The following is a 13,274-nucleotide window of genomic DNA, read 5'->3' on the forward strand; positions in this document are numbered from 1 at the left end:
AAAAATTAATAAACCTAAAAAATCTTAACACAACTGCACATGTATGTACTGAAATATGACCATATTCTAAAACATTAGATCAAGAGGTTTAACAGAATAGTATTTTATGTAATAAAAATACTTTATGCAGTCATCAAATATTCAAAATAAATATAAAGGATAATAAGGCTTTAAAATTATAAAAATAGATAGAAACGTTTAAGGAATGCCTAAGATTATGGTCTGAAAATACCATAAAACCTCCATTTTATTTTTTTGGCGCACGTGGGCCGTTAACTATTAATGTCATTTGTTTTTCATGAAACGTTGACATGAAGTCTCGGAGAGCTTCCTTTTAACAGTTTTAGAACACTAATTAATTGGTACATAATATAGCGATTTGTTTACATAAACGGTAAAATTTGTTTACCTGACCACCCTGCAAAAATGCAGATTACATTGCATTCATAATAAAAAAATGCAAATTTATTAAACCTGCTCTAATCAATACAAATTTACACGTATATAAATAGATATGTCGAAAATATTGAGCATCAGTGTTATTTTCATAATCTGCTTTGATAGAATCCAAGGTAATTATTTTAAAAATATTTTATTTTGTTTTCTTCACGAAAAGTACGTATTTTACAACGCTTTTATTAGGTCGTATTCTTATTTGTCCGGTACAAATCTTCCCGACTAGCTAGACATTTGAAACTTTTAAAATATATCATAACACAATGCCAATGTATTTTTTTAAAATACTTTTAGCATTGATATACTACTGGATGAATCATATTATGCTTCTTAAGGGGGGACATGCTCGTCGAATGTCAAAATTGAGTTTTTATTGTATTTTCAAACCATGATCCTGGACACTCCTTAATCGTTGTAGATAATCTATTTATATAATTTTGAAGCCTTATTATCCTTTATATTTATTATAAACATTTGATGACTGCATAAAGTATTTTTGTTACATAAAATAGAATTCTTTTAAACCTCTCGCTCTAATGTTTTAGAATAAAGTCATATTTCGGTACATAACTGTGCAGTGGTGTTAAGATTTTTTACATTTATTAATTTTTAAACGCATTTATAAAACCATTAGTTTAAATTATTATGAGATATTTTTTGTAAAATATTCACGATAAAAAATTATAGTGATAATCTCTGTGATCCCAAATTTGACAAGAATTAGGCATTTTATTATTCAAAAAATCGGCAAGATTAACACATTTGAAGATGATTCTAAAGATACTTATTATAAGCTATATCTTTGACCATTCAAGTGTGATAAACATCTTATGAATATTGATTGCTTTATAATAATTATTGACCTAAGAATAAGGTAGTGTTTTTTTGAAATAAGCCATTTCTTTTGTCATTCCCTAGTGGTTAAGCTACAACATACGGCCGTAGCCATAAATTGACAAACTATAATTAAAGTAGGGAGTAAAATTATGTTAACGCGCGTGTTTGAACATGTACCTAACCGATTTTTTTAAAAAAAAATTTTAAACGGTACATGTTCAAACACGCGCGTCAATATCATTTTACTCCCTACTTCAATTAAAAGTTTGTCAATTTATGGCTACGGCCGTATGTTGTAGCTTAACCACTGGGGAATGCCAAAAGAAATGGCGTATTTAAAAAAAACACTACCTTATTCTTAGGTCAATAATTATTATAAAGCAATCATTATTCATAAGATGTTTATTACACTTGAATGGTCAAAAACATAGCTTATAATAAATATCTTTAGAATTATCTTCAAATGTGTTAATCTTGCCGATTTTTTGAATAATAAAATGCCCAATTCTTGTCAAATTTGGGATCACAGAGATTATCAATATAATTTTTTATCGTAAATATTTTAATATAATAATGTCGATATAGATTATACTGATGGTTTTATAAATGCGTTTAAAAATTAATAAATGTAAAAAATCTTAACACCACGGCACAGTTATGTACCGAAATATGACTATATTCTAAAACATTAGAGCGAGAGGTTTAAAAGAATACTATTTTATGTAACAAAAATACTTTATGCAGTCATCAAATGTTTAAAATAACTATAAAGGATAATAAGGCTTCAAAATTATATAAATAGATTATCTACAACGTTTAAGGAGTGTCCAGGATCATGGTTTGAAAATACAATAAAAACTCAATTTTGACCTTCGACGAGCATGTCCCCCCTTAAAATGACGCCCGATTTTCAGCGAGTCGGCCTTTGTTAAAACTTACTGAGTAAGCCCGGTCTAGCTTGCATCTTACTCTAACTAATAGTCAGCGCATGACGACTTGCTCTGTCTGTTTTGCGTTGCAACACCCTTAGGTTCACTATTCCAAGAACGCAAATTTAGTTTTACAGCCAGGGCAATACGGGTGAAATTCGGGAATCCATGTTAACGGTCTTAACACATTATACCTACAAGGAAATATTATAAGACGATATTCGTTATATCTTTTGTGGTACATTTTTAAAATGACACTTGTATGGGAACTGCTCATCTAGTAGTATATCAATGACTTTTAGCCATTTTTAAGTAGAATTAAAATCATTTTCAGTTAATTCGGTTTTGTATAAAAAGTTATTTCGGAAGAAATTCATAATCAAATCCACTATTATTGGTTGCTAGGGTCCTAACAACTTAATTAATAATATATACGTACGTTACTATGGAAATCAATATGAGTGTCAAAATGACATTTCAGTATTATTTTTATCAAATACATTCTTTTGATCGTTTAAGCTAGTCAAGTCAAGTTTATACGATTCAACAGAAAATTTAAAAACGTTGTATGTAAAAAGTTCTTTTTATTTTGTAATTATTTCATTGTAGCCCTACTATATAACCCAGTGGTAAAGGATGAGGTAGGCTGTTAAGATCCGCCATACATAGTGCACATTAAACTTTGTTAGTCATACGTATTTATTTTTATTGAACTAGACTACAATTTACAGATGGTGTTGGTTAGTTTTTAAACATCAATAAAATTCTGCCTAACCCAGATCATAATATTTTTGGTATATTTTGGGCGATCCGACAAAATTGTCTACATTTTTTCATTCATACTTATTTGTTTTTGTTGAATTATAAATACATTTATTACACGTCATGTTGTCGGTTAATTTTTTTAAAATTCAGTCCGGCCTAAACCATCTTATATTGGACAAAAAATATTATTCTATCTATAAAATATCCAAAGTTATGTATGATTTAATTGCATAATTTTAGATATTTTATAGATAGACCAGTATTTTTTTTACTATTATCTATTATGGCTTGGTTTCACAGGGTTTAATTGAATTTTAAAAACTAACCAACCTGACAAAATTTAGTGTGCACTATTAATAGCAGATCTTAAGACCCTACCTCCACTCTTCGCGACTGAAATAAAGACAGTTTGAGTTAGATGTCAATGATATGATTTTTTTACAGAAGTATCTCATAATGAAGACGCAGACATTCTTAGTGCTGGTAGTGTGCTTGATAGGAGTAGTACTCGCAACCCCAGCTGATCACTATGACACCACATTCGACGGCTTCGACATCGACCAACTCCTCGCCAACGACATGCATGTGGTACAGGCAATAAAGTGCTTTATGGACGAAGCACCATGTTCTCCGGCAGGACAGAACTTAAAAGGTGAGAACATTAGCATACTTACATATATAAATATATATAGGTATATTTGATTTCATTGATAAAATTTTTAATGAGGCTTCAATTTGTGTACAATAAAGCTCAAATTACATTGGCAGATTCTCAGGCCAATCGTCTGCCACGATTGCCCCCGATCACTTTGGTCACTTTTGAATCGTTCCTTGGAGTCGTCACCAATCGAGAAAAGTCGTGAATGAATTCGAGCAATTCCTATTTTTTGGCACGATACAGCTACAATTCTATCGAAGATTGCCAGAACGTACTAAGAGCTGCATGAACTAACGCTGAGGATACACTCTCGTGGAAATGGTCCACACAAAAACATAGTTCATTAAGTTCTCGGCCAGAGTCAACGCGCGGGAGCGGGACGTCTGCGGCGCTTGCAATTCAAACGTATAACCATGTGTGAAATAAATAATGTCCGTAGACAATGTCTATTTTTTGGACATTTCACACACGGTTATACGTTTGAGTTGCACGTATCGCTGCCGCCCCGCGCCCGCGTATTCACTCTGGTTGAGCACCAAAAATCGTCGTATTCGAAAAACAATCTATAATATAGGATCTTTGAGAAATACATACATACAGACCATACAGTTAACTCTGACAACTGAGTAACGTAAATGATGCGAGAGAAACCCATTCAGTGTAGCCACCAAGCGAACGAAGAAATAGGCTATAGTGTCGTGGGTCCCAGGTTCGAATCCTTCGAAACACATATTATTGTTTTTCAATTTGTGTATGAGTCTGAGTATGAACCTAATAGGTTAAACAAGTGGCTGACATCCATTTCTCGTAAAAAAAAATCTGTTAATACAAACCCCCACTCTGTGGAGGCCCATATGATCTTATTAGGATCGGACATGGTTTAAAAAAAAACAATATTTTTATTAATAGCAACACTACGTTAACGACGTTTGCTCATGGCGTGGATCGTTGGATCTGGTTGGATCTGCGCGTCTGTTGGTGTAATTGAGCCTTTATAAAAATCTAAATTTGCTTGCATGTGTGCAGTATCTAGTTTTTCATTTGCCGTCTATTTATGGTTGATACTACTTCACCTCAAGGCTTGCTATTTATCGAAATATTTTGGATACAAATACAGTACAAAATTATCATTCTCTGAATCACACTTAATCTATGTCGATTTTTTTTTTACATGATAGAAGGCATTCTCAACAAAAATTTTCCCGAAGATGATAAGTAAATTTCTAGATTTGATGATTATTGTTGCCCCATGATTCATGGCGTAGATGGTTACCGTTAATTGAATTTGTTGCTGTTCTATGTTATCCATTGGGCATGATATGCATATAAAAAAAATCGGTGTGTGTACTTATATACGCGCGTTAGAAGTTATACTTCTTTGGCGTAACAAAACAAAAACAAAACTTGTGAAACCTAGATTCATCGACCAGCTCCTAATTATCTTGTTAAATTACACACTCAAGGTTTTTCTTGAGCTTATTGGAGCGCCGTTGGTTTATTTCCATACACTTTAATTAATATTACTAAATTATATAATTATTTCTCACTGTTTTCATCTTTAATGTAACAACTGTTAATATGACGTTTAATCGTTCATTTACGTAAGGAATTGCAAATGGCCGACAATAATAAATTCGTTGCCTAGGCAACGGAACAATTCTAAACTATAATATTATACTGTTTAACGCAGCGATACTTAACCTGCGGCCTTTTAAGGGCCCGCTGAAGAGCCCGCCGTTCAAATATAATTCAGTATAAAAAGGACCTCGGCGTCGTAACTACGTCAATTTAAATCGATCTTTTCGCAAAAATCACTAATCATCGGAGATTTTATTTCAAGAAATATTATTATTATTACTGATAATTTCTGCCGCGCGGAGAATTATTATTATTTTATGAACACCTGCGAGATGAAGCCGATCAGAAAACAGGGCTGTCAAAATAATATTAAGCATTCATATTTTTTAAATGTTAATTTCATCATGGTTTTTAATCAAACCTGTGCAAGTGCGTACTGATAACTTGGGTGGATTTTGTAGCAAACATACTATTGATATATATACGGGTATATTATTATTGTAACCCAATTCAAATTGAACATAGGTTGATACTCAAATACTATTATAGTATGTTTATGATTTCGAGAAAATAATACGATGGTATAATTAATCCATATCAATTATTTGAAAACATTACATTCGCACTTTGCACAAAATTACAAACACATTCGAAGTTTGCCGCACACGTACAGACCACGTGATATTTGTTTACGCAAAATCGTCGCTTTTCAAAATGGCGAATTTGATTACCAGATTTTACTGCGATGAATCAGTATGTTCTTTTTTGTCTTTTTTTATTCGTAGGTTTGTTTACTATGTACACCGAGAAATTTCCATTTATAAACTCGGAAACGATTTTTACAGAAGAGTTTTGGAATATAATGCAACCAAAACTGGAAAAAATTCTATCATGGGTGTTGACTTCCTGAATTAGCTAACCCCAGGTCCATGCCACTACGTGAACCACAGTGGATATTAAGCCATTTCCACACTGGCAACAAGTTGCTGGCAACCTCATTAAATTTTACGATACTTACCATAATTGCTTAAGAAATTTTACAATAATTATCGTAAAATCTAACGAGGTTGCCAGCAAATTAACTTGTTGCCAGTGTGGACCCGGCATTAGATGCACAAAACTTAAATAATATGTATTATAAATAAAAATTTAAAATTATAAATATATATTATGATTTATGTCTTCGACAGCCCTGATGAAATAAATGTGAAATATGAGTCGGATCAGTCACAGAGCAAATTTATTAACACAAACAACTTTGACACGACCTTTTTATATTAACTAGTAGACCAGATATTATGGACCACATGTTAAAAAATCATATTTTCAATTCTCAAGGCCATTTCTGTAGAACGTCCTCTTAAGCTTTTATGTGCGGCCCGAAACATATTTATTATCAGGAATTTCGTATATCTTGAGATTCGTTTCGACTTTGACGCACAGATAGTGACACCCGAAGAGGATTGTCAATATGGTCCACATCAGATCTGGTATAAGAGTGTTGCTATTGCACACGATTAATTTAAAAAAACACGCATAATTTTTAAAATCTCAAAAAAATTTGTAAAAAAGGAGGGGTTTCATGATTTTTTTCGTCACACCAGTAGTGATGCGGCCCGCGTTACTTTACAAATATATGTATTTGGCCCAAAGAAAAAAAAAGTTGAGCATCATTGGTTTAGCGGAACAATTCTACTATCAAACTTGCGTTTGTATATAAATAGCTGACTGATTCGCAGCTAACTTCATACCTACTGTCGCGCACTTTTGTAACGGTGTGCCCCAAAAGAAGTCGGTATAACTTCAAAAATGTTATAATTTTATATTACCTTTAATTTTCCGCGGAACTTCATTTGGCTAACGCTGCTTTCACGATTGACAGGGTCCGTTTGAATCAATGTTTCAAACTCCTAACTAAATACTTACATATTATGTTAATTTTGTATTGAAGATGGTCTATCTGAGGTGCTGCAGACAGACTGCTCAAAATGTAATGCGACACAGAAGTCTATCGTGACGAAACTGTTTGATTACCTCAAGGCCAATCACCCCGAAGACTGGGAGACGCTGAATAAAAAATACGCGTCGCAGGAAAACCAGACAAAATAAGATAATTGATGACATTGCTAAACTGAATACAAGACTTGCCCACCTTTATTGTATGATACTAATAATATAATCCATATTTTATTAGCACAACAACCCAGTGTATTAATTTCCTTTACTTATCTTTATTCCAGTCTCCACCAATTGGTTGTAAAAGCCAGTGACGCCTATTGCAAAACTGCCGCCCATAAGCAAAATAGGCCAAAATGCCGTCCTGTTTTTACCACGTTTTTATTAGCTCGTATTCTTGTTTGTCCAGTACAATTTTTTTCTTGTCTGTCCAATACAAATCTTGCAATCGATTTTTAACTAACTTCCCGACTAGCTAGACATTTGAAACTTTTAGAATATATCAGAACACGATGATAACAAAGCATTATTTTAATACTTTTAGCTATCTTTAAGCAGAATTGAATTCATTTTCAGTTAATTCTGTTTTGTATGGAAAGTTATTCCGGAATAAATCCGTAAAAAGTAAAATACTATTATTGGTTGCTAAGGGGTCCTAGCAACTAAATTATTAATATATACGTGCGTTACTATGGAAATCAATAAATGACATCTCAGTAGGTATTCTATATTTATTCAATATTTCTACCAGTACAAAAAAAGTATTTATTAATACATAGAATTGTCAAGTTTATATGATTCAACAGAATTAAAAACATGGTATATAAAAAGTTCTTTTTATCTTGTAATTATTTATAGAGTATTTTTTATCATCCTTTCATGACTAAAATATCTAAGAAATGTGTTGTATAGAAACAATACTTACAAAATATAAAATACCGTTAAAAAAAATTCGGTTAGGTACATGTTCAAACACGCGCGTTAACATCATTTTACTCCCTACATCAATTATAGTTTGTCTATTTATGGCTACGGCCGTATGTTGTAGCTTAACCACTGGGGAATGCCAAAAGAAATGGCGTATTTAAAAAAAAACACTACCTTATTCTTAGGTCAATAATTATTATAAAGCAATCGTTATTCGTAGTATGTTTATAACACTTGAATGGTCAAAAACATAGCTTATAATTAGTATCTTTAGAATTATCTTCAAATGTGTTAATCTTGCCCATTTTTTGAATAATAAAATGCCTAATTCTTGTCAAATTTGGGATCACAGAGATTATCAATATAATTTTTTATCGAAAATATTTCACTATAATAATATCAATATAAATTATGCTGATTGTTTTATAAATGCGTTCAAAAATTAATAAATGTAAAAAATCTTAACGCCACTGCACATTTATGTACTGAAATATGACTATATTCTAAAACATTAGAGCGAGAGGTTTAAAAGAATACTATTTTGTGTAATAAAAATACTTTATGCAGTCATGAAATGATTAAAATAAATATAACGGATAATAAGGCTTCAAAATTATATAAATAGATTATCTACAACGTTTAAGGTATGTCCAGGATCATGCTTTGAAAATAGAAAAAAAAAGCTCGATTTTGACCGACGCTGAGCACATGATAATTCTACAAGCAAAAAGCACGCGACTTAATAGTAGCAGAGAATGCAGAGAAGCCTTCGTATTAATCACAATAAAGTTCATCAATTAATTGCAAAAAGACGATGACAATTAATTAGTCTTCAAATAATTTAGAATAATTTATAGGTCGATTAAACACTAATCGGTTAGCATTACATAAATACATACATAATACCTGCGTATCACTCACATGGAATAAGAATTTTCAGTTTCTTTTATGATAGTTTGGAATGCCCATTTTAACAAAAATTCTACGTGAGCCGTCATTAAGAATTAAAAATATATACATTTACAAATTGTTGCCAAGATTTATTTAAACTTATATAGTAATATATACTAATACTAATATGAAATATAGACCGACTTATACCTCAAGTATTTTACGTCACAGCGCCGCATTCGCTAACACTGCTACGTCACGTGCTCTTTGCGTGTAGTTGTCATAGGAGATACTCTATCACTGGCAATATTGAGAGGAATTAAAAGTTTTCTTTTTTATTTCTCCTCTTCACAATACATCTACATTCGAAATATTGCTCATCGTCTGCTTCAGTAAAGTTTTAATAAAACTCCACACATGGAATCGAACATGCATTGAATTATGGGCGCGGGGAATGTAGGATGTAGTAGCACAGAAAATAAATTTGGGGGAGGATTTTAGTTCCAAAAACGACCGTGGTGATGTAGAAGACTTTATATAAAAGTCGCACAGTATTTATGATCGGTACATTCTGACGAGAATCATTTAAGTACTAAAAGTAGTAAAAATACAACTGAAATAAAATTATTGATAACGCCTTTATATTATACTTTAACTAAAAATGGTTATCTACTTAATACATATCAAAAATAGCAGATTGAATTGTGCCGATCATGTCCGAAGTGGCCATGCTTCTACTCTTCTCCTGGAAAGCCTTCCTGTTGCTAGCCCTTATCAATTTGGCAGCCGAATATGTAGCAACTGCTGGTGGCAACATTGACCCGTAGTTGACCGTATTATTGCTGTGAAGTTGTCTCGTCGCCCAGAAGAAGTAAGTAGCCGTAGATCCCGCCAGCATGTCTCCCTGACCCGTAGATCTCTTGGAGGAACCGCCTTCGCTCAACGTCCAAGTGTACTTCTTCTCCTTGCTTACACCCATATCAGTGCAACCTTTCCTGAAAACAAATATGTTGTCACCGGCTTTCTTGAAGTCGATATCAATAGTGGCATCGCTGGACAATGTAGGCGTCTTCAATATGTAATAAAGTTTCTCGAATTCCTTTGTATTCGCCATGAAAATAACCCCAGGTAATGGGTAATTATACAAACGCGTAACGATAGCGGTCGTCAAGAAAAATTCATCAAGGTCGACTACCAATGGTTTACGTTCTTTCTTGCATTGGTCGATAACAATTAAGAGTATATTGAAAACATAGTCATGCTTTTCTAAACCCGGCCCTAGAACGATGACGTCCATCAGCGTTATCATTTCGAACATTTTGTTTCCGGAATTGAACACGGGGAGCACGTGTATCTCGGGATTGTACGCTTTGATAGGGTTGGCAGCTACTGGCGTTGAAAATATGTACACAGAGTCGGCGCCAGTCTGAAATTAAACATAATAATTTTATTTATTTCATTTTTATTTATCTACTTTTCTAACAACCTACAGTTGAACGGGTGGTTGGAAAAAGGATAATGTTCCAGTTACCCCAGTTTTTTGGTAAAACAAAAAAACTGTTTACTGAAGAAACACGATTTTTTGAAAAAGTTACTATTACTTAATTGTAAGCCTAACCTATAAGTATTCAATTTTACAAAAAAAGTCAATAGTTTATTAAGTATTATTAATTGAAGGTGCTGGAATGTTATCCTTTTCCACTAAATGCTTTCACTGTAACTAAAATATTATTAAGGCTATATGTAGGTACCTCAGTTGAGGCATGGTCTAAAAAGATCGTGGCTAGGCAATGCGCGGATTGCGGGTCGCGGGTGCAAATGACGCATGCTGAACGAAATATAATTTGTCATATAAATCCAACATTCGTCCATGTTATGTTCTGTTTATTGTTCTAATAATAATTTATTCATTGACATATTTTATTTTTCAAGTAAATGGGTAACTTTTTTAGTCATCTTTACACGATTTAAGAATTAATACCCCCGTCACCATCATGAAACAAATTGACGTATTGACACCTCTACGTTCGCTCTCCGAATGCCAGCGAGTCCAAAATTTCGTCGCGCCTATAGTTAAAAATTATTTGCCGTTTCACTGATGTATCGTCTTAATAATAACAAAACATATTAATTAAAGAATCAAAACTACAAAAAAATATTAAAATAATACAAAATACAAGTCTCCAGTATGGGTAGTAGTAATCAAAGGGTAATATTCCCGGAATATTATCCTTTTTGTAATCATGTAAAATTTAAAGGTCGATTTTTACAATGGAGTGAGGCTAGAATATTCCCCGTTTTACACTCAATAGAAAGAGTATACAAATACCTACAAAATGGCTAGCTCAGTCGATTTTTCATAATTTTGGAATATTATCCTTTTTCTAATCACCCGTTCAATTTTATTAGCATAACCTACAATTTTATTAGTCATGCCATTTCGATTGTAGCACAAAATGTAATCGCAGTAAAACAATTAATATTATGTTAGACACTCGATATTAAATTTGACAGCTCGCCGGGAACTATAAATTAAGATGGCGGCCGTGATGTATCATAATATTTACAAATGGTCGGATCTTGCATTTCCTTTCTCAATATGTAAAATTGACGTATTCTGTCTCGCTCTACAAGTTATCACAGCCAAGAGATGGGCTGTTAAAAGATAGCATTTTTTGACAGTTCAGACGGTTAACTTATTTGGATAATTAACCGCCTGAATAAGTAAAGTGATAAATGTGATATTCATATAATATTCACATAATCACAATTACTTTCTTTTTGGATGTTAAGTGATATAATATGTTAGAATATTTATTTATTTTATTTATTTATTTAAGAAAGACACGTTGAGTACATAACATATTATTAATTCAGGACGTTCACAACATGACATTTCGAATAAAAAGTACAAGTAATCAGTTAGAGAAAAAAAACAAAGCAAAGAATAGTTTTATACAAAAGAAATAAAATAAAAAAAACAACAATAATTAAACAACTTAAATAAAAAAATCAAAAAAAAAATACAAATTAAACAATAAAATAGAATTTAAAAAACAGAATATATAATGGATCGCCAAACGCCTGAAACTTTCACCCAAAATAGGTCATGCCTGCGACCACGCATGTAATTGATGTGTATGTCTGCTGAGTATCCTCATCCAGGATCCAGACAGGAGACCAACTGACTCCTTTAAAAATATAGTTAATAATTACCTTAAGTGCTGCTATAGCGGCGAAGTACGGTGGACCAGTATTTTCCAAGCATCCTCCGATGATGCCAACAGTACCCATAAACCCTGTTAATTTGTCCTTATTTGGATTCTTGGGAATAATTTGATCCACGTAAACTGACATGCCATTGTCATCATTTATGGCAGGCTCTCTGCAATCCGTATTCCTGTCAAAAGCCTTCGTATTTAACTGACAAAACACTACTGTCAAATTAACTAAAACAATTAATAACCATTTTAAACTCATTGTGTTTTATTATATACGTATTTGGCTGTTAACTTTTTATTAAATTGTATTATATTGTGTTTAAAATAATTTAGAATATTCGACATTAATTATTGTTCGGCTGAATTGATTACGAATTACGAATGATTCGTATGAATAAGAAAACGGTAAATTCATACGTCTACTATCTGTAATAATTATATAATGTGTTGTAATATTATATTGTATCTATGTATTTTAAGATAATTATTTGTTTGTTGGAATGATTGTTTTTTAAATATTTTTTTAAATTAAATAACACATGGGTTAATTTATTATATTATCTACATGTCATGGTCATTTGCGATTCGTCTCAAGACATCAAAACAATAATAGAGATACCGAGTTGAGGGAACCAGTGCTGCCAAATATCATCGACAAAAATATGCTAGGTGTGGTAAGAAATAAATATATAAGAAGCTGGACAAACTGCTGGATTTCCTGAAAGCAAAAAAAAAACGCATTTAGAAATTTTCGTTCCTGGAAAAAATCTGACATAATATGACAAGATCAGTGCTCGAAATAGAAAATTTTACGAACCGGAGCGCTCGATAATTTTCCAAAAAATTACGTCTGCCAAAATTTTTGTTATAACTATAGGTACCTAAGGAAGGATAAAATGCAAATAGCCATTAAAAATGCACATTGACTGGACATATGGACAAGCAACGTTTATCAGCGCCGTAGGCGAAAATACAACGCATTTTTACAAAATATACTCTAAAATACATATTTATTTTCTTTTTAGTCTCTATTTTCTGCATATGCACCATCTACCT

The 13,274-nt window shown here is 32.4% G+C and overlaps 2 protein-coding genes across 2 annotated transcripts; one reads left to right on the plus strand and one right to left on the minus strand.

Annotated features, from left to right (window-relative positions):
• Window positions 1–544: 544 nt before the first annotated feature.
• Window positions 545–7,337, plus strand: LOC147074374 (ejaculatory bulb-specific protein 3-like). Its single transcript, XM_085943649.1, has 3 exons — window positions 545–572; window positions 3,432–3,639; window positions 7,175–7,337. Exons 2-3 carry the CDS (start codon window positions 3,444–3,446, stop codon window positions 7,330–7,332), a joined length of 354 nt encoding a protein of 117 aa, XP_085799775.1. The 5' UTR covers window positions 545–572; window positions 3,432–3,443; the 3' UTR covers window positions 7,333–7,337.
• A 2,279-nt stretch (window positions 7,338–9,616) lies between these two features.
• Window positions 9,617–12,669, minus strand: LOC147074375 (ATP-dependent (S)-NAD(P)H-hydrate dehydratase-like). Its single transcript, XM_085943445.1, has 2 exons — window positions 12,214–12,669; window positions 9,617–10,423 (listed from the first exon to the last, which is right to left on the minus strand). The coding sequence occupies exons 1-2, from the start codon at window positions 12,475–12,477 to the stop codon at window positions 9,671–9,673; spliced, it is 1,017 nt and encodes a 338-aa protein (XP_085799571.1). The 5' UTR covers window positions 12,478–12,669; the 3' UTR covers window positions 9,617–9,670.
• Window positions 12,670–13,274: the final 605 nt, after the last annotated feature.

This window comes from Rhyacophila brunnea, unplaced genomic scaffold (genome assembly GCF_057557595.1).
Source record: "Rhyacophila brunnea isolate RB1 unplaced genomic scaffold, BYU_Rbru_1.0 scaffold_16, whole genome shotgun sequence".
Classification (NCBI taxonomy): Eukaryota; Metazoa; Arthropoda; class Insecta; order Trichoptera; family Rhyacophilidae; genus Rhyacophila; species Rhyacophila brunnea.